Genomic DNA, 20733 nt, shown 5'->3' with positions numbered 1-20733 from the left:
TGAGACGGACATTGATCTTCTCTGCAAAAGATCAATTTCCTAATATGTCAGTCTCTGTCTTCAAGGAAAGTGTTCTGTAAGTTAAAACACTGAAAACTGTAAACCTGGAGCCACACTTTACACACATTAGCTCACCATGTCACACTCTCCATCTAACGTGCTGTTGGAGTTAAATCATTTGCTCCACAAAGACAAAACCAGATTAACTTATTTCTAAACTTGATTTTTAAAGTTCAGTTGTTGTTTTTTTCTCTCCTGCCAACAGGATCCAAAACTAACTGTGTGCTTCTCTGTGTGTGTAATTGCATATCTCTGTCCTGGAAAGAGCTCTGAGCAGGACTCCATGCGTCTGTTTGATCAGCAAACACAACTCCTGAGCACACACACCGAAACACGCTGAGGGCCGTCCAGCTCCTGTGTCCCTTTTGAGAAGGAAGACGTGGACTGAATACTTTACAGGGTTGTGATCACACGGTGCCAGACATTTCTACTCCAATGGCAAAAAAAGCATTAAGCACATAAAGAAGACTTGTTGGAGCTTCATAAAAATGTCATTCAGGTGATGTCTGCATAGCTGCGTGTTTCCGAATGTACACAACTGGTTTGTAGTAAAGTGCATTGGTCAAGCATCGGGGAAATGTTTTCATCTTCATATATATTCATATTCGAGTGTCGTCCTCCACATCGGAGCAAATACCTTCAAATGAAGAGTTGAAGAAATGCATCGTTTTACATGTTTTTCATAAACGTAAAATAAAACTTTGTTCACGTTTAATTCGTATTTACAGTGTTCTATGACGCAAACACATAGCAGGGTAACGTTAGAAGAATATTAATTCATAAATATAAATAATAATAAATAAACCTGGCTATGTTAGCGACAATGGTGACTACAGGAAGCTTAATATTCATATATATTAGTGCTGTGAAAAATAACGCGTTAACTCAGTTAATTCAATTACAGGTTTAACTAGTTTTTTTTTTACGCATTTAACGCATGCGCAGAATGAACTTCCAATCCGTCTGTTGTTGGTCGTCGGGACGAAAAAAAAGTCACTTGCAAAATGAGCTTCCAATACACCACTTCAATCTGAACTCTGTCCGCTCTCATGCAGACGGTCTGTTCATCGGTAATGATCCTTCCGCAGGTTCACCTCCGGAAACCTTGTTACGACTTTTACTTCCTGTAGATCAGGGTCTCAACACGTCGATCGCGACCTGCCAGTCGATCGCGGCGTAGTGTTGGTAGATCGCATGACATTAAAAGATTGGCCCGCCCCTGACATGTTCTCTATAGCACGTCTTTGTTCTTTTATTAAACTAAACGTCTGTTGTTGATCGTATCTCCACAGCAGCATGTCATTTCTGTCTCTTCACGTTGCGTTAACACTTATCGATCTCCGTCTCGCGCGCCACAGAGCTCCGTGCGCGCGCATCGGGACCGAGCAAAAAAAGTCACTTGTCAATCTGTCCCCGTGTCCGGGCCGGTGAGGTTTCAGCTCTGCAGCGGTGTCCCCGCCGTCCCTTTCATCACGGCCCAGTTCATGAAGAAAACCCACACAGTCAGTTTGCCTCAGCAGCTGCTAGAGGAAGACTAGAGGCCTTTAGATTGTATCATGGTGGAGTTAATGGTTGACAAACAAGAGAAAAATGCTCTGTTTAACCCTCCTGTTACCTTTACATTTACTAACATATTTTACCCTCGGGGTCAATTTGACCCCAGCAATTAAAACCTCCAGAAAATTATTAGAATTAATATTGCTTCCCAAGTTTAAGTGTGAGGTACTTTATGTTTGTTTGTTGACTACCTAAATAGCCCTTTAAATAAATAAAAAAGTTGATATTTCTTATATGTTTGACACAGTGAAAAACAGCCTGGGGTCAAATTGACCCCAAAGAACACCCACATTAAACATTGAATGGGGTCAAATTGACCCGAAAGGTAACAGGAGGGTTAAACATTCTGTTTAGGATGAAGATGTATTAATGTTCCATATGGAAGAAAACTGCTAAATAACTGCTGAGTTGCAGCACCATTGTATAGAAGAATGTATAAATGTATATATCCGTCTTTTGTCATAAATCTCTATGTTCTCACAAAATATACCGAGAATATCGGTAATATGTGATTAATCATGATTAATCCACAAAAACCTGTGATTAACCCGATTAAAATGTTTAATCGTTTCACAGCCCTAATATATATATATATATATTATATGTATATAATATATGTGTGTGTGTGTGTGTACACAGCAATAATCAACTTGTCATTTAATCGTTGCATTGTTTAATGCAACACAGTTCATACTATAGATTAATCAAAGAATGTGTCTGTGCAGAGTTGTTGCTGTTATCATATTTATATTTCCACCTCATTCTGCTGTTTCTTGGGCAAACACCGCAGAAGCTGCTGACCCACTGTCTCCCAGGTGGTTGCTTACTGCTGCCTTGTGATAATCCATAAATGTGTTACCTTCAAATGTGTTGATTGTCATATTCCTGGGCAACATACAAAGTTATTCACACATTCATCATGTTTTAAAGATCCGTCAGTTTTTTATAAGAGTGATGCTGCTTCGTCATAAAATATATATTTTCCTTTGATTCAACGAATATGGATAATAACCGTAGAAAGTGAACCCACATCATCTCAGTACCTATAGAAATATAAATGGGGTTTGCGTTAATTGTAGGACTGGTGGTTCAATCATTCGAGCAAATGAAACGGAAAATAAAACTCATGTATTAGAAGATGTATTACATTTATTTTTTTACTTTTTCTGAATGAAAAATGTGCTATCATCACAATTACCTGAAAGAAGCAAAAAGTGTTATTCAGGCTCTCAGTCTCAAGATGATCTTACAGCTTCTGAGATGCTGTGGCGCACAGCGCCATCTGGTGGTTTGTCTCTGGAACTGTGACCAGAGCTTAACAACATGCAGACCAAGGACATCACAGAAAGGCAATAATATTTTATCCAAAGATGAAGATACAGTATGTATAGAATAATTATTTGAAAGGTCCCGTTTTCGTTGCCACGGAGCTCTCATGCTGTGACAGTAGCGTGATCCGTATGTGGGCATGCATTTCAGGGGAAAGAGACCCTGAAGCTCTTAATTAAATACATTTACACTGCTGAGTGCATAACCATGAGAGCAATAAAGTTTCACCACTTAGCCGAGCCCGAGTAAAAATCATGGGAAAAGACTGAATGAAAACCAACCATTAATTTAAATATTGTATGTATAAAATATTAATCTCACAGCTTTTCTGTGGCTCGCACTGACACCCTGCGATCAGAATCAAACTGTCCGTCTGTTCATTCCTGTTGGTCGTTGAGGTCAAAATATTCACACCAAAGTGGAAGTACCTCCGTGGTTTTCCTCGAGGTTAGAACTTTATCTTCGAGGACAAAAGAGACTTACAGTCCGACCAAATGGGCCAAATCATGGGCAATAAAAGATCATTGCCTATCATCATGGAGTTATATCATTTAGAAGTATCGTACAATCATTTTATGTAAATGTAAAGCCAGAGTGCATGTCTCTATTGGCAGCACTTCACAATAAGGAGTACAACTTAATTACATCTTTCTGGTAAACATTTTGGGGAAGCATAAACAAAATGAGAATCAGTGACCCACACGTGTCCCCCTCTTCTAGCCGCTGTATGTGCCATTCAGAGACTCATCATATGCATAGTACAGGTCTTAGAAAACAGACACTCCAGAGAGACATGCAAGTAGTAATTTGAGATATTCGCACAGTGGCCTACTCGTTCCTTCAAAGATGACTTTCTAAAGTCAGCACCTCTACCGATATGGCATGCATAGATTTGTACAAACATTTTTGCAGCTGCACTATGCGTCCATCTGAAAACTTACTTCAGTCGGCAGCTCGACTAGTTCACTAAAGAACAGATGGTTTACGGTTTGTTTTCTTTAAGTTTAAGGTCCTACACTTCCAAATAATTAGACATAATTCATGTTTTTGGTGCTGCGAAATTTTTACATTTTACATTACAAAACAGAACATTAAAAAAAATTGTAACTTGAGGTTCAATAATCATATTTTCTTTTTCGGTCGACAAACATCCACTTAGAGAGGTGAAACAAATAAATGAATAAAAATAAAAATATTAAAAATATAATCTGTTAGTCAGAATTCCAACACACAACCTCGCTTGTCCGAATAATTGGGAGAGAAAAGAACAATGTCAAACAGAATAACTTTGCACCAACACATTCTATTGTTCTCATATGCATTTGGTGGATCAGGACCTTCATTACGATATAAACTGTAGCTCTATGAATTAAAAAAATACAAAGCAAACACCTAAAAATCAGATCGATAATCCCGCCTCTCTGCGATCTGGAATGCAGTCATGGTGGATGTGACTGTTCACAAAGCATTACATCACCATCTTTCTGATGATTGCAGTAAATGGTTCTTCATAATACGGGGAACAAATTGCATCAAACAACTGTGTCTGTGACGGTGCACAGAATTAGAAATAGCTTATTAATAGCCTTTGCATTGGGAACGTAAACACATGCATTCACTGAAGTAAACATTTTTTAACTCCCCTCTTTTCATCTTGGGAAAACTGTACAGATTCTTCACCCCAAAATATGTTACAAAACCGGGCGCTGCTACACCAAAGCAGAGCGAACCAGACAATCGTTGTCCAGAAACCGGCTCCACGAAAGAGAATGCGGCGGTGACGGTCAAGACAACCCCCTCATCAACCCCCCCCCCCCATCGCCTGTCGTCATGCCCTGTGTACCTGAAAGAAACACAAGTGGCTAACGACAATAAAACACAAAGCTGTACAAATGAAGCCTGAGACGACGCATGCGATGACAGTAAATGCATGAAGGGTAAGAGGAGAGTGGGCATTAAGAGCTGGAGACCGGCTCAATGTCCAACGTCCCACAGCCCCAAACTGAGTCACAGAAGAGAGAAAATAAATACAATTGTTACTTTGAGATCTTCATTTCTCTTTTCTTTCTGCGTGCGCCACTCTTGTCCACCTCCCAGTGAATGTACACAGGTGTCGGCTGCCAGTATAAAAACGGTGAGTAAAGGGGTGTTGTGCAGTGTGGTTCCAGGCGGGCCGATACCAGCGTGCATAATGAACCCGCTGCATCAGGAAAGAGCCTCGTCTTCTCCCACGTGGGGCAGGTCCATGCCCCTCATGCCATCACCGCTCTCCTGTTTCCTAAGTAACACACCAGAGACACACAGCGTCAGTGACAGCGCCGCTGCACGCCCGCCGCCCATCCTGCATCACAGAGGAAGGAGTCAGAGATCGAGAAGCTGAGCTGAGGAACTGAAACCGACCATCGCGTGTTCACACAATGCGAGGCAGCCAGCACGAAGGAGTTGCTGTGAGGCAAGTTTACACATCGTACACGAGGGGAAACTCAAGAAAATAAAGAAGAGGGAAGAAAATGGCGAGAGGAAGGGAACATTCTATGAAAGAAGATCATTTTTGTCAAGGAGCGACACAAAGAACTATGAATTTGCAGTTTCTCTGGATGCTTCATGCAAAGAGATCATCAAGATAGGAGGATGCTGTCTCATGATGAATGAACGACTGCTACTTAAAACGCTATTTTTTGAGTGTCAGACAGGCACTTACTTCATTTTCAAGTGTGGCACTGTTATATTTAGCCGCATGACACAGGAACACTTCTACACTTATGAAACACCAATCAACGCAACGCCACAAACCACAGCCTTGCTGCAAAGGTGCAGCAACGCCTCTCTGACACAGTGTCAGATAATACTGAATTGTAAATGAGTTCATGATATTTTGTCCGTCCACGTATTATTCTCAATTATTCCACAGATCAGGTGCTCAGAATGGAATAAGCTCTGCTCACTTGTCATGGCTTTGTTCATACAGAGTCGTCACATTTTGCTTTAAGATGTTCCAATAGTCATTTGTTAATATGAATATATATATATGAGTATAATATTTAATAATTTATTTAGCTATTTAAATAGCTTTAATGACTGTCATGTGTGATATCTCCAAACCATCCTTACCTGAGCGCTTGCCCCTCTTTACGACCACAATCGAAGGGGTTCCCGAAGGAGCGCTTCCTCAGCATCGTTCTCACCATGATCTGAAGAAGAATAGCCAACTATTATGCACCAATACAAAAACTAAGATCGGGAATTTAATTCTAAACCATGTGTTGTAAAACAATGGTGGGGTCATTGCAACATCAACACTTCTTTATTTCATTAGCTTCATAAGGAGCGTCGTTGTTTTACAAGGAGCTCTAAATCATTTTTTCATATCAAATGTGGATATTTCATCAGAAGCAACATTTTAAAATAACTCTATACTGAGTTTGACTTCCACTCGAGATGTTTTTGTGTCTTGAAATATGGAATTGCAGACGACTTCGGTGACCGAGTCAAAAGCCACACAGTAGAATTAAAGAGTACATTAACACTAAGCCAGTACACATGTGGTCCCTATCTACAGAGTGTTGAAGAGCCACTGTGGGTCAGTGGTTAGCAGGTCTGTCTTTCAAACACAGGGTTGGAGGTTCAATCCCCGCCCGAGTCAATGTGTCCTTGAGCGAGACACTTAACCCCGAGTTGCTCCTTGTATCTGTGTCTACGGTGTATGAATGAAACATGATTGTAAGTCACTTTGGATCAAAGTGTCAGCTCTGGTAAGAGTTAATATTCTGAGAAGTTTAGACATAACACTACAAGTGTTATTTAGATGTGACACTCGGACAAGTGTTAATCAAAATGAACACTTCTCAGTGTGGAGTAAAATAATAACTCTTACCAGAGTTGCGTTAACACTATGTTCAGTGTTACTTTAACATGACATTTAGCTGACACATGTATCCAAAGCGACTCACAATCATGTTTCATTCACACACCGTAGACACAGCTACAGGGAGCAAGATAAAGGACCACATGTTCACTGGCTGAGTGTTAAAATGTACTCTAAGTGTTAAATTGACATTGCCAATTCTACTCTGTATGTAGAAATCATAAAACATGCATTTGGGTGTAATGCCGTGACAATGAATGACAACAAATGTGGCGAATTTGGAGCGTTGATGAATTTCTACTTTGTACACACGGCGTTTTCATAATTCATGTTGTGTCTCACCTTTTATCTGAAGCGCTTCACTGATAGTTATAGAAAAGAAATAAAGCGCTGAGAGGCTTCGGATTCATCATTCAAAAACATTCAGGTCTTTGGGAGCATTTGGCTTTAACTAAGGAAAACTACTGAAAATAGATCAAAGCGACTACATGAGTCACCCAGCAGCACGAGCACCAAGTGCAGAGGGGGGGCAGTGGTGTGTGGGGGTGGTACAAAGTGACATATGAGAGCTTGAAACATTTATTTTCTACCATACGTACAGACAATCAATAATTAACTATCAATTAATCTGAAAAGCATTGATTCTCAGTTATGTCTCAATAGATGCAAATCTGACCGATTTATAAATGTAAAACACGGTGATATTGAACTATTTCACAAATCAGACGTGTAGTTCATTAACAAGTACATTAACTCACCACTGTAGCCAGGCTGGGGATGTGTTTAACAGAATTCTCCACCTCCTCTTCGGTCACCTCAATTAGCGTACTACAGTTGTCATCCTCAGGAGGAAGAGGCTCCGCACCGTGCCTCGTCACCCACGGGTGCACCTGAACGCAAATATGAGGAGAACACTGGCGTCATTCATGTTTTTCATTTTGGTTTCAGTTGGTTGCGATCTACAGCCTCACCACTAGATGTCACCAAATCCTACACACTGCCCACCCAGGAGCATTTAATCAGACGATTCTTCTCTTGTTGAAGTTGTGTCAGGTGGTTTACTAACATTTAAAATGTACTTAAATGCATCGTAATGGAAGGTCCTCACCTTAATCTGTGGGATTGATATTCTGGTCTCTGGATTCTTGTCCAGCATTTTCAGCAACAAATCTTTGAGATCATCTGAGATGTCAGCACTGTTGAGACAGAAAGAATCACAGCAACAGATTAAGTTGCATTTAAATCACATTTTGAAAAGTAAAGAGAAAATGAAAGCCATGAATTCAGATCAAAAACAGCGGCTGGGCAGTGATTTTGACAAATATTTGAGAAGCAGAACTCACCGCTCAGGTAACTCCACAGGCTGTGTCTTGATTTTTTGATGAAGACTAAGGATGCGCTCGTCCATAAATGGACACTGGGAATGAAAGACAGGCAAGCGGTCAATCAGGAGAATCTCCAAAACAACAAACACAAATCACAGTATCTCCTGTCTCTGTTTTTGCCAAAGCACACTCACCACTCCAAAGACAAAGCAGTAAAGCGTCACCCCCATGGCCCACACATCCAACGCCTTCATGGAGGAAAACAGAACAACATCATTATATGTTAAGAAATTGTTATTTCAGTGTATGATAGTTGAAATCCACCAAAATGTATTCTGTCCTCTAGGGTGGTACATTTTACACGAAGATAAATATATGATTCATATAGATTTAAGAACTAAAACAAAAGGGTTCATGCATTCCTGCAAATCATCTCCAGAGGGCACTAGTTAGCCGACCGGTCCTTCACCTTTCCAGAGAAGTTCTTTCTGGTCTCAGAGAGCATTTCAGGGGCGAGGAAAGCCGGCGTTCCCACTGTGCTGGTCAGGAGCGCATCAGCCCCCTCAAACTGGTTACTGACTCCGAAGTCTGCAATCTTGATGTGCCCGTCTTCTCCCACTAACAGGTTGGAGGGTTTGACGTCTCTGTGGATGATCCTCTGGTAATGTACTGTTGATATAGAAACAAAGCTTTACAAAATATTATAGCAACAATATAGCATTTGAGGAATTCTGCTTGTGTGAATATTCTCTTCCAGTGCAGCGGAGAGAGGGGGGTGTTAAAATAAAGTATTTTCTTATTTTAATATGTAAACAAATCAGTTGTTGGCTAATTGTGACAAATGCTGGCAGTACACTTCGGAAATATGTTGGATAACGTTTCAGCTAACTATCATAAACTAACTATCAAGACATGTTAACTTACAATTACTGCTAATGAAATAAAAATGAATATCCTGACAGCTCCAGTGTCCCTGGTGCAGAGCCCTACGCCTCCTTCCCTCGTCTCCTAGACGACACTGTGCCGACCCTCTTGCTGAGAGCTCCTGAGCTGATGTGAAATGAAACTTGTGGGTGCCAAGAACAGCACAGACGAAGGACTATAAATGTTGTGGAAGAACTGTAGGATGAGGGCAGATCTAGATACACATGAGCTTCATCTTCAGAGAAACTCATTGTGCCTTTTTTCTACCTTGTGGTTTATGGAATTACAAACTGTGTTTTACTGCACAAAATACATTATTGAATTCTATCGGCTTCTAGCTTATACCGTGCTGCCCTATAAAGGTGCAGGACTTTTAAATGTTGTAGTGGAAAGGCCACGTGTGAGTAAAATATCATAGGAGCCAATAACGCCCTGACATTTTTGGGGGTTGGGGAATGCAAAAGGAGGTTTGGAAGACTCACAATACTCGATTCCCCGGAGCAGATCTTGGAAGTAGAAGCGTGACTGGTCCTCACTGAAAGGTTTATCTGACGGCACCTCCATCACAGGACTTAATACACAAACACACACACACACAATTATCAATCATAACTAATGAGATGAGCTCATTCCAGTGACACTCGTTAACATAAAAGAGGTGCAGCTTACCCTTGCTTGACCAGCTCAAATACTGTGACAGAAACACAGATTTAGTTGGTGAGGAAAGATTTTCAGTTACAAGGAGACACACTAACTAAAGAACAACATCTTTTAAGATGAGATTAAATTATCTTTCTTGTATGCTTGCTAATCGTATGACTGTGTGTGTGTGTGTGTGTGTTGTTCTGAGGGCTGACTGTCTGGTCACAGCGTACCCATGTACAGATGGTCCTCACTGGGGTCATCCAAAACCTGGCACCAAATGACAGAGAATTGAAAATGAGTGTAAACACACACACACACACATGCACGAACACACACAATAGATCATCTTATGCATGCAGTACAAATAAATACACACACACAGTTTTGTTGTATTTGAGGCTCTTTAAAGGGCCGGGAGGTTTCAGTCATTGTTTGAATGAGCCAAATGAAAACATGAAACATGAAAACACGCCGGCTCCTGTCCTAGTTGTTCCATGAGTGAGTTGGCAACATGACGATGTTGCTCTTAAGAGAAAAGAGGTGCAATTAAACGGCGTACCGCAGGCAGTTTTAGCTTGAGTCGGCCATATTGCTTTTGTCACTCAAATACCTGCACAAAGCAAATTAAGTTACACATAAATCAAGATAGTCCAAATGTATTAACAGCACCTACTTCTACTAGTTTCACCACGTTAGAATGATCCAGCTTTTTCAGGATGGCAATCTCTTGATAGACCCGTTCCAGGGCCCTTTGGGCTGAGGGGGCCCCTCAGGGGCTGCCTTGGCTCCACGAGGGGGAGGTCTCCCTGGCGGAGGAGAGAGGGACAGGGTGGGATGAAGGACCTAGTTTCATACAGCGTTCACGTACCGGTGGAGCGTTACGAGAGATGTGCTCTCTGCTGTCCACCACCTGGCTCCAGACTTACGTGGGAACCCGGCCTGCCTCATCAGCCTCTTCTTGGACAACACCTTCATTGCCTGCAGGAGAGCACGGGAGATGGATTTGGACAGAGAGGGTGAGAGATCCACGGAACATATGAACAGAAAGATGGACAATAGAGAAGAGTAACACACAGCAGAGTAAATCCGACAGTGAACCCACTCACACCCCCACAGATGATATCCCAGCATTCTCTCCTCACCTTGAGCATCCTTTGTGTATTTGTGAATACTAACGCCCACCAGCACACACTATTTTAAAATCTCGATTTACAAAACAGCCCTGGGGGGAAATTATTCTATTGAAATGCAAACATGAGTGTAATGTACATTCCTTCATTATGAATAAAACAGCAAAGAAAAATAGTTCCTTTCGTGGAAAGTGGAAAAACAGCAATAAACACAAACGACAAGATGCTTTCGAAACTTCTCATTGAACAACTTATTTTTGACGGCTAGATATTAGAACATGAGCATGTGTTCCTGCCTCTGCCTTAAGTGTGTCCGTCTCCCGCGTGGGTCTTGAACAATTACCGAAGCTAAACCGCTAGACCATCAAGGCTGCGTTGAACAAAGAGCGCAATGTCTGACAGCTTTATTGTTCGGTGGATAGTTTCCCTCTTCTGAGGATTTAATAGTCTTAATGCCATCTGTTATTATGGCAATCATATAATCAGTGAATGTGACATGTTGTGTTTTGTCACTTGGGCTGGAATATTACAATAATCCCCGCGTCATTGCCTGTCAACATCATGCAGATTGATGTGACTTGCAGCAATAATCTCGAACAGCAACAATCTCGAGTGGATTGGTTGTCACACTTACCTGGAGAAATGTTCATGTCCTTTCAGATTCACATGAAATCTCATCAGTAAATGTCACAAAAGGGTTTGACAATAATGAGGTATTAGATAAACCGAAATGTCATGTGTATTTTGTGTGCGCGCGACAACTCACATAGTATGTGTTGTCATCCTCGTTGTAAGCCAGCTTGACAACGCCGTAGGAGCCCTGGTCCAATAGAACAGAGTGAGCAGCTGTCATTTATTCATGTGAAAAAGAATTGATCGAACTTTGCGTTCTAAATAACAAACGAAAATACACGAGACACGAGACATGCACACACAGAGGGGAAGTGTGTGGGCCGACAGTGGAAGAGTACCAGCTGCTTCAAAGGGAGAACAGAGAAATTCAAATCATCTCTCCCTTTCATTTCTCATTTCAGGCTAATTAAGGAAACTGGATCTGGTTTATGCAATCTTGCACACGCACACACACACCAATTAGTAGCCCGTGTGAATTCATTTCATGCCCAAAAACAGAGAGAGAGAGAGGGGGGGGGGGGATAAATTCCTGCTGGGGAAGCAGATTGGAGAGGCGGCACAGTGCTCGTCCTCCTGTCCCCGAGATGATCTGAGAACAGGAGCCTCTCCCACGGTGCTGAAGGGCTCCAACAGTCTCAGCTGGACACAAGACCGCACGCGCGTTAACACGTCGGTCTTCACGCACACACATTCGTCCCCCCACACCTGAAACGCACACAAGCACACAGTACTGGCACACCACCAATCTCGAGCGACAACACACCCGTCAGGCTATTCATACCAGCCTCTCGGCCATCTGCCAACTCTTCCACGGCCCTGGTTTACAGAGTAGAGTTTGAAAGTGGCCGATGAGGAGGCGGGAGAGGGGACTGGACACTGCATGTGATGATGTATGCGGCCGGCGGTGCCCGGCAGTCATGGGCGGCGGCAGGGAGAAGGGAATTCAAGCGTCAGTGGAAGGGTACACTCAGTGAGCTGTCCCTGATGGTACCTTTCCAATCTCATCTTTCAGCTTGTACTGGTTCAGTTGAACGCAATCCTTAAAGAGAGAGAGAAAGAGGAGAAAATGGTTTCTTTCGAATGTAATCACACCGGCTATTTCAGCAGTTAGATACCAGAGATGCATCAAAAGCATTCTTACAAAATATGCTCGGAACAAAAAATGCCAGACAAAATCCTGTCCATCAAATTTCCCTTCAATTCATTTTCACGTTTCCATTTTCAACCAAAACGCACAAGTGCAGCATTTTGCACATGAGTGATCCCACGATACGCCCGAGAGCTTCTAACTGGCGGCAGCTTTTCTGTTTTCAATCACTGTCCCAGGTTGGAGGGTTGAGAGGTGGGAAGTGCTTTGTAGCTTATGTTGTAGTCTTTAGGGGAACCTGAGCTGTGTTCTATTCTGGTGAAAAGCAAGTGTGGATTTGAAGCAATGCGTGATGGGAAGGAACACGTTCAGTGCTGAGAACAAACTGAACCCAGCCGGCAGAGAATGATTCATGTCAACACCCAACAATGCACCGAGGAACCAGCTCTTCATTCAGAAGACATGTCGAAATGAGATGTATCTGATCGTTGGTCTCTGAACTGGATGACTAAAAGACCAAGTTTAAAGTTTCACCGAAAGAGGATATTTAAAAAATATGCCCCCTTATCCATATCTAAATTTGGTGATTCCGTTTAAGCCAAACAAGGCCATGAATATAATAGATGACAACCTCTGCCGCCCTGAAGAGAGATCCGATCTACATTTACAGCTACTTGCATCGATGTGTAAGGACTCACAGCTACTGTCTACATCTACTGAGACCGTCGGACCTTACCTTTGCAGCCACAGAGCTCAGTCTTTACCAGTGTGCTGCTGCTTTTGAGACAAACGCACATGTAGTTCTGCTTACTTACAGTCGGGTCTGATATTTTTGATACCTAACAGATGATGAAGAGGAGCACGAGCCTGGCTCTGTGTGAACATTGGTCAGGTTGTTCATTCATGTGTAACGCTTTATGCAATGTAGTCCTTCAGGGAACTGGGCAGATGGTGCTGAGAGCATTATTATATAATCGCAATTATTATCACACTGGCCGCAGCCTCACATTAGCTCTCTTCCTGGGATTTCTTGACTGACTTGGTTTCATTGCAATTATAATATCTGGGACAGATTTTGAGCGGCAATATCAACTTCCCCTTACATTTCAAATTTGACCATACCTGGAGGTCTGTGATGGAAACACTGTGGGACTCCACAGTGGGCCGGCGGGGCAAGCGTGGAGAGGAGTGGGGTGATGCGATGGGAGAGTAGGTTAATGACGGGTAGATGTAACACCCGTTGAGACCCGGAGAGCCGCAGGGAGATGTTGCAGATTGCGAGCGCTCCTGCAGAGATGGCTTCCGGTCAGACATGTTGAGTCTTCCTCTCTCGGGTAGCAGAGCCTCGGACCGGCCAACTGTGTGGGACAGCAGGTCGCAGGAGGGGGGCCGGAATGCTGCCAGCAAAGAGGAAGCTGGCTCGGGCGTCTCAGAACTGTCCATTTCTTCCACCTGAGACGTGATACATTTAAATCCTATTAAATTTCCTTCTTTGCATGTTCACATATGTAAGGCTGTTAATGTTTTGGTATTAATATGATGTAGGATGTAGTTTGTTCCTACTTTCAAGCCGGTATTCTACATTTCCTTTATTATTATAATTAAATAAATGAATACATTGTTTACATCATATTTTTTGTTTTCTTTAACGAGTTACAATAACAGTAATACCTGTACACAATACAATAACACTTTAATAAAATGTACTTTTTGTTGCGGCTGTGTCAAAATGATGCTCATTATCCCTACATTTTGATTTATTTATGGGTGGAAAAAATAAAAAATAAATGCTTGGGTTATGTCAAAGTAAGAATGCCTACTTCCTACATGGTCTGAAAGACATAACATCAAAGAAATAACCTCATTAAAAAAATGACCATGTATCATCAAGTGCCGTGCAATTATTTCATTCTGCAGAAGTCCAAATATCCATATCTGAGACACATATAGTGTAACCCGGGCGTGTTTCATCTCACCTCCTCCTGCCCGGCCTCTCCAGGTGGCCTGCTGGGTTCATACTCCGTGACCACGATGAGGGACTCCATGGGGTCTGGGGAGGGCGTCTCAGAGTGGGCGTTCAGAGGTGGAGCAGGACAGCTGCACAGCAGGTCAGGCAGCGGCTGTGAGGGCTGTGCTGAGGGTGCTGAGGGTGCTGAGGGTGCTGAGGGTGCTGGGGGTGCTGGGGGTGCATGACCACAGGAAGCTGGCGGTTCAGCAGTGGGCCAGGGGCTGACATGACAGGGAAACATGTTGCCTCTTCACAAAGACTGACAACCACTGCTCCATCAGACGGGAGCCTCGGGGGGGAATTGGTGCCTGAGACACAAGAGCAAATTGCAGAAGAATAAAAAACACACGTGGCGAACAACTGCACAACAGCTACCCTAAAAGAGAAAATGCCCGTCTTGAATTTCAATTAATAATAGTACTATTACAAACCCCTGCCTCTGCCACCACCCCCTACACCAGCCTATGACTCTGCATCCTTCTTGAATGAGAGGGTGGAGGTCATCAGAGGCCAACTCACAGAACCAACAATGTTTGGATGTTTGTCACAACAGCATCTCCCTATCTCACCATGGAAGATGTCTCTGAACTTATGCTCTTGAGTGCAACACTTGTCCTCGAGGTCCTTTCCACCAAATCAAACACACATATGTATGTATGTATATATATTGGCTGTCAAGATGTCTGCCTTCTCTTTGGCACTTGGCTCTTGGTACTCAAAGCGTCAAAACAATAGAAATCAAAAACGTTATAGAGCATGCATTTTATTAACTCAGCAGACAATTATTTTGATCATCTTGAGAAAGTTGCAAGGTAACTATAGTGTCTGCAAAACATAAACAAATATAGATTAGTGACACCCTCTTTACGCCTGACGGATCAGAGTGCACCTGGCGATAAGGTTACTCGTTCAGCTTGGGATTTTTGCAAGTCCGTAAACCTGGAGATGATTTTCCGTAACCTGTAAGAATCGTAAATGTTCGCTTGTCCACAGATGGTATTTTCTGCACTAATCCAAAATCCAAATGGAAAAATCCCATTGGCTTTTTGTCAAGCGAGCCAGTGCGACGCCGTCTTTCAGGGTCGGCCTGCAAAAATCTGTCGACCCAAAAACCATATTCAACACCAACATCCTGCTTTAGTACATAAAACAAACACGTGGACGTTACTGAGGGAGACCTGAACAAACGAACACATGTTAAGGAAGTAGGAAGAACAATTATTTATAAACAAGCTGCTTCTTGAACTCAACCTTTACTGCCTTTACTTTCCTGATGCCCAGTGAATTTCCCTCTTCATTAATGCCGGAACGGACTTCAATCGACTGCAACATGACCGGCTTCACGACCTTTGCACACAGCTGGAGCAGAGCTTGACTGGGCAGCATGACCCACGTTGTGGGGAGACATCAGAGATGCTGCTCACTAGCTGGGGAACATAAGGAGACCACTCGTTCCACAGAAGCTGGACTTTTCCACACATTCTGGGAGGTGCTAATTAATTCAGGCAAACGAGTCTCGTATCACAAACTTCACCTCTTCGCTGGACAGATATGACGCGCCTATAAAAGCAACGCTTCATTCTGCTTTTGATGTCAGTGATGTAACATGGTTAGTTTTTATATATACAGAAGCTTACCAAAGCCTTTTTTGCATCATTTTAAGAGGGACATTTCCATCTCCATGTCCATTAAGCTTATCTGTGAGAGGAATGGAGAGAGATGGAAAGGAGGGATGGAAAGACAGAGAGACGATCTCCTGCTTTCTGTCATGGTTTTGACGGGATTGTGAGTAAATCTGAGCTGAGTAAATCTCACAGACACAGGAAAACAAAGGAAAGCGAAGCTCCTGCAAAGTTCAGAATGAGGACCATGTGTGGGAAGAGACACCCACTCTATGTGGGCTTATACCTTCATATCCAGCCTCTATATCGCATCGTAAACTCACAAAAAGGGAGAAAGAATCACCACACATCCTACTGAGCTTCACTGTTTCATGGCAGGAACTCACTTCCTGGTCTTCTTGACTGCTCGGTCTCTTTTGCTGTACAATTACATTACTAAAAGTACTCCATCATCATTACCAGGGGATGTTACGTCAATCCCAATTGTTACAATTGTTTTCAAAAAACGCACGATGGCCCATTTCTATTCACAGCGCAGTTTCTCCATTGATGATGGGGAAATGTCTTTTGCATATTAGCATTTATAGCGAGACACAAAATCACTGAAAATCTCATTCCCTGCCCAGTAGGGTTTGGATTATGCATGAATATCCATCTGACTGTGGTTTCTTTTGTCTTTGTTGATGTATTTTCTGCAGTCGCTGTCTGGACAGCAGGATTCGCAGTAGCTTGAGCTTTTAAGAAAAGGCCACTGAATACCAACTGAGTTTATGACTGCGTTTCAGTGTCAACAGCCCCTATTAGGGAAGTGATTTTCTGAAACTATGACTACTGTAGCCGAGCACTCGTTAAAATCCTTTTCCACGGAGCTGAGAAATCTGCTTTGACATCTCTGTTTTATAAGTCCCCCACCTCGCACCTCAATTTAGGACGACTGGACACAATCTAACACTTCAGAAAATCTTTCTGCTTGCTGGACATTCGTGGTTTAAAAAAAGCCTCTGATCTTGATGGCCCTAAACAGCTCTATATGTCTCTCTTGTTCCTAAACAGAGATGCTCTGTGTCGTGGATGGCTGAACTGCTGGCTAAAGCCCTAAATGGCCTTGATCCCCGGTGATCGCAACAGCTAGACGAAAAACAAGCAGTTAGATTTAAGCCTCGCGAAACGCCAACAGATGCCGCCGAGCTCCAGAGGCCTTACTGCGCCTCATATCGGAACAAAAGTCACATGAGCAGCTGACCTTCACGATCCGGGCAGGCAGGGAGGGGGAGGGGGAGAGGGGACTTATCAGAGCAAGAGGGGGTCCAAGCCATGTACAGCATTAATAACAACACAGACAAAGAAGTTATCACACAATCACAGCACATAGGATAAACTCTGATTCAACCACAAACATAATGTTGATATTAGCGCAAGATATTATTTCCTCAATAAATCGTCAAATATTGGGAAACGTGCAACACAACATCCAGGAAGCCGAGGGGGCATCTTCAACTTGATCATTTTGTCTGATGAATAATCCAAAAGCTGTGATATCTGACAACCTTTATATTTGAGAAGGACAATCTGTCAAATGTTTGGCATTTTTTATCAACTTGAAAATGCACTTGATTATAAGTAGTAGTGTTGTCAATCGACACATTGATTAATTGATCACTTCTTTCCTGAAAAATCTAAACTTATATTTAGTTGTTTTCACAATTGACAAAAAATGGAGCCACATTTGTCACTAAAGACCATCTGGTAAAACACAAAGTGCTTTCCATTCTCCCAGCTCAAAAATATCGGATTTACTATTTGATCACCAGCATAAATCTGGTGCATTTCAAGGCGGTCATCGTATGATGAACCAAGGTGCTGTGTCCTTCTGTTCAAATCAGCAGCTTAAGATGATGGATTGAAGGGTGATTTAAAAAACATCAAAATACTGACAAAGAAATAATGAAAAAACAACATTAGGGCCGATTTTTGATGCTATTCTGTATGAACGAATTGACAATGCAACATTGGAGTTATTGTCTTGGAGTCTAAACGAGCGACAGATATATTGTATTCTCAGATAATGAGAATACAATTGTTTACATGACATCATTAAGTCACTTTGAGGATGAGGTATCAACTCTCAATCAAACCACTGGACCGAGACGTGTTAACTCTCCAATTTCAGGAACACACACACACCGGTTCAGCCGTGTGTGTGTGTGTGTGTGAGTGATAACAATGGCTGTCTTTACACCCACAACTGGGAGTCATCACATCGACCATGAACATTAACACGAGTAAGATGCATATCACAAATCCTCGGGATGAAGAGAGTGTCCTCGTCGTCCGAGGTCCCGCGGAGCTAAACGGGGCTCGGAGCTTCAGAGGCAAAGCGCCCCGCTAACGTTAGCCGCTGCCTCATCTGTCAGGAGACAGATGTTGGCGAGCAGGAGGCTCGAGCGGTCCATTCACGCCCAGAGTCTGACAACAAACCCCAAATACTATCCGGAAACAAATCGATCCTTACCTTGACGCGTCAGTCGGGCGTAGTGAGGGTTCTTCTCCGGACTTCGGGTCTGTACTACGACCACTAGCTAGCGGACCGAGACCCCCGGTGATGCGATGGACCGAACCCGCTGAGCACGCAGGTCCCGCGCTTCCCCCGGAGGAGAGGTGGGACAACCGGTAGCGGGGCAATGTAACGGTGGTAGTTTCAGCGATATGCTTCACGAAGAGCCGCGGAGGAGGTCGCGGGCTTCCTTTTGTTCTCCTTTAGTGTAAACTCGCCACCTCAGAACACAACGTACTTCGTGGTTCTTTGCTCCAAGCACTTCTGTGGTCGATTGGCGCCCTCCTGTGGCGGACGGGAGAATCGCACTTTGGAATTGACAGCTAGTGGGTTTTTTAGTCCATATTTATTTTTGTTGGCTAGTAATACTATTAATGTTATGTTCGCTTTGGTGGTGATATATTTTGATAGTTATTAAGTGTGTCGTAGATAAAGGGAAGACAGTTAATTAAGGCTAGCGCCGTTTAGCTAGCGGATGCTAGCGTTTTAGCACCATTGTAGCGTCAGTAACCTGGCCTGAGAATTACATTGTTCCATCAAAGATTATGTAGTTACATGTTGTGTCCTGTGACAGATATAAACCGTAGTATGCACACACATAAGTACATATATACATACACAACATGTACACAGGGCTCTCAAGTCTCACGCATTTCGGTCTTAACTCACGCACTCCCGCCACACATCGTATTTCTCACGCTGAAAAAAACTCTCGGCTATTTAATGTTTGAATGCAGGGGTGCTCAATACGCCGATCGTGATCGATTGGTCGATCGCGGTCGCTGCAGAGCTCCGACGCCGGTCTGCGCGCATCGGGACGGAGCAAAGAAAAAGTCACTGGCACCCCCCCTGGAAATCAAGGAATAACAGAAATATCACACACTGGAACAATTTAATGTCAGAATATATTTCAATGGAAAAACTCACCTCACCTCTCATTTACAACACAACAGAACCCCACTACATCTGGTCATCATTCACTACATTTTTACAAACATGACCACTCATCTTCTTGATTTGTTAATTCATCTTAATTCTTTTTTTTTTCTTGCCTGGAAACCAATTCAATTCCACGTAGCCTACATGCATACGCTCATACATATACATCTGCCTTCATCTATGTATTTTGTTTCTTTAAATAAATAATAAAAAAGCTCACGCACATGTACACATGCATTTTTATTTATTTATTTTAATTGTTCTCAATAATAAAAAAAAGAGATTCATCCGTGGATCTCTTGTGAGTTGTGATTTTCTCCTGTTGAAACTAATCACACAACGGATGGTTTTATTACGCCACTTCCCTCTCACCTCTGTTCCTGTCTTTCTGTCCTGAGTCTATTAGGCTCTCTTATTATCCTCCTTGCGCTCTTTCACACACAAACCGTGGACAAGACAACATTGTTAAATATCCCAAGGTCAAGCTGGGCGACCAGAAGATAAAGCCAGGTTCCCAGGCGTGACCTCTGCCCACCCTATGAACTGTACACAAACAAAATAACACAAATGCAAAGCGTTCAATCTGCTGAACATTTATCCTGCATGCTTTGACTTTCTTCCTCACGTGTGTCAAACGTTGTGATGTCTCTTGCAGGTGAATGAGGAACTCATGACCGGCGTGTCCCACACCAAAGCAGTCACCACCATCGGTAAAGCTAAAGGCCCGGTGCATCTCATCGTGTCCAGACCGCCCGACCAGAACCCAAACACCTACCTGGCCTATCTGCCCATCAACTCGGACAAGTGCAATGGAAACACAGGCAAGAGACGCAGAACGTGGAATCTTGCATCTCATTTGCGAAGATGTCATTCTACTGTAACAAAATGCCCCCCCCCAAAACAAAAACACTTCGGATCTACACGATTCACGTAAGTCACCAATTTTGGTTTCAAAACGGCGAATTTTGCCGAAAGGTGGGGAATTTTCATGCCTGAACTTTTTTGACAACATAGCACGATTCCCAAGTTTAAAAATATGGGCCATATATTATCAG

The 20733-nt window shown here is 42.9% G+C and overlaps 1 protein-coding gene across 1 annotated transcript; it reads right to left on the bottom strand.

Moving 5' to 3' along the window:
- Nucleotides 1-2748: 2748 nt before the first annotated feature.
- Nucleotides 2749-18952, bottom strand: LOC130205557 (calcium/calmodulin-dependent protein kinase kinase 2). The gene is given in 18 exon segments (XM_056433014.1): nucleotides 2749-5224; nucleotides 6058-6137; nucleotides 7570-7701; nucleotides 7920-8007; nucleotides 8155-8228; nucleotides 8331-8384; nucleotides 8606-8805; nucleotides 9543-9631; nucleotides 9730-9751; nucleotides 9936-9972; nucleotides 10379-10452; nucleotides 10455-10511; nucleotides 10632-10683; nucleotides 11602-11655; nucleotides 12460-12507; nucleotides 13678-14007; nucleotides 14532-14871; nucleotides 18698-18952. Coding segments are annotated over 17 exon segments (1737 nt in total). The 5' UTR covers nucleotides 14805-14871; nucleotides 18698-18952; the 3' UTR covers nucleotides 2749-5151.
- Between the last annotated feature and the right edge of the window lie 1781 nt (nucleotides 18953-20733).

The sequence above is a fragment of the Pseudoliparis swirei genome, chromosome 15 (genome assembly GCF_029220125.1).
Source record: "Pseudoliparis swirei isolate HS2019 ecotype Mariana Trench chromosome 15, NWPU_hadal_v1, whole genome shotgun sequence".
Taxonomy (NCBI): domain Eukaryota; kingdom Metazoa; phylum Chordata; class Actinopteri; order Perciformes; family Liparidae; genus Pseudoliparis; species Pseudoliparis swirei.
This window is presented reverse-complemented; position numbering and strand designations above follow the sequence as displayed.